The sequence below is a fragment of the Lupinus angustifolius genome, chromosome LG03, assembly GCF_001865875.1.
Source record: "Lupinus angustifolius cultivar Tanjil chromosome LG03, LupAngTanjil_v1.0, whole genome shotgun sequence".
NCBI lineage: Eukaryota > Viridiplantae > Streptophyta > Magnoliopsida > Fabales > Fabaceae > Lupinus > Lupinus angustifolius.
In genome coordinates this window covers 16,736,999-16,737,916 of record NC_032011.1, presented here as the reverse complement: position 1 = coordinate 16,737,916, position 918 = coordinate 16,736,999, and the positions used below count along the sequence as shown (strand labels likewise).

Below are 918 nucleotides of genomic sequence, written 5' to 3'. Positions count from 1 at the left end.
TCATGCAGGAAATCTAATGAGGATCCAAGAAACTGTAGGGTATTATGATCCTATGCAATATCCTATTCTCTTCCCATATGGAACGTACGGGTGGGATACAAATACAACAACTCATAACGGTAGACGTATTACATGTCGAGAGTATTATAGTTACATGCTACAGGTACTTTCCATTAATAATATGTATACCATATTTCAATACTATATTATTTTTATTACTTCATTCACAAACATAACAATTTAACAACGTCTATTTGTAGATTCGTCCCAATGATCAATCATTATTGTTACGATCGGGACGACTTTTACAACAATATGTTGTTGACAACTATGTCAAAGTTGAGGCAGGAAGGTTGAGGTGGATCCGTCAAAATCAAAATAATATTCGTGCTGAAGTGTATCAAGGTTTACAAGATGCTTTGCATGTAGGAGAATATAATGCAGGTAACCACTTACAAATTAAATTTCAAGCAATAATGACAATTGAATTTACATATATTAATATAATCATTTTATTGGTACAGCAAATATTGGCCAACGAACTGTATTACCATCATCCTTCATCGGTAGTCGTCGAGACTTAACTCAGCGTTATGAAGATGGTTTGGCCATTGTGCTTAATGATGGCAAAGCAGACATTTTCCTTACAATGACATGTAATCCATCTTGGAACGAAATCACTTCCGAGCTTCAACATTTTCAAACTGCACAAGATCGCCCTGATTTGACAACAAGAATATTTCGGTCAAAATTTGAACAGTTGAGGGCTGATGTCATTGATAAAGGCGTCTTGGGGAATGTTAAGAGTTATATGTACGTTACAGAATTCCAGAAAAGAGGATTGCCACATGTCCACATGCTTCTTATTTTGGAAAACAGTGATAAATTACGTAGCCCAGAAGAATATGATGCAGTTGT

General features: G+C 35.4%; 1 protein-coding gene across 1 annotated transcript in view; it reads left to right on the top strand.

The window, feature by feature from the left end:
* Nucleotides 1–913, top strand: part of LOC109342383 — a gene marked incomplete at its 3' end in the record, with an annotated part of 1,364 nt that extends 451 nt beyond the window's left edge. The window contains 3 exon segments of the mRNA XM_019580377.1: nt 9–163; nt 261–444; nt 525–913. Of these exon segments, the coding sequence (XP_019435922.1) occupies nt 9–163; nt 261–444; nt 525–913 (728 nt within the window).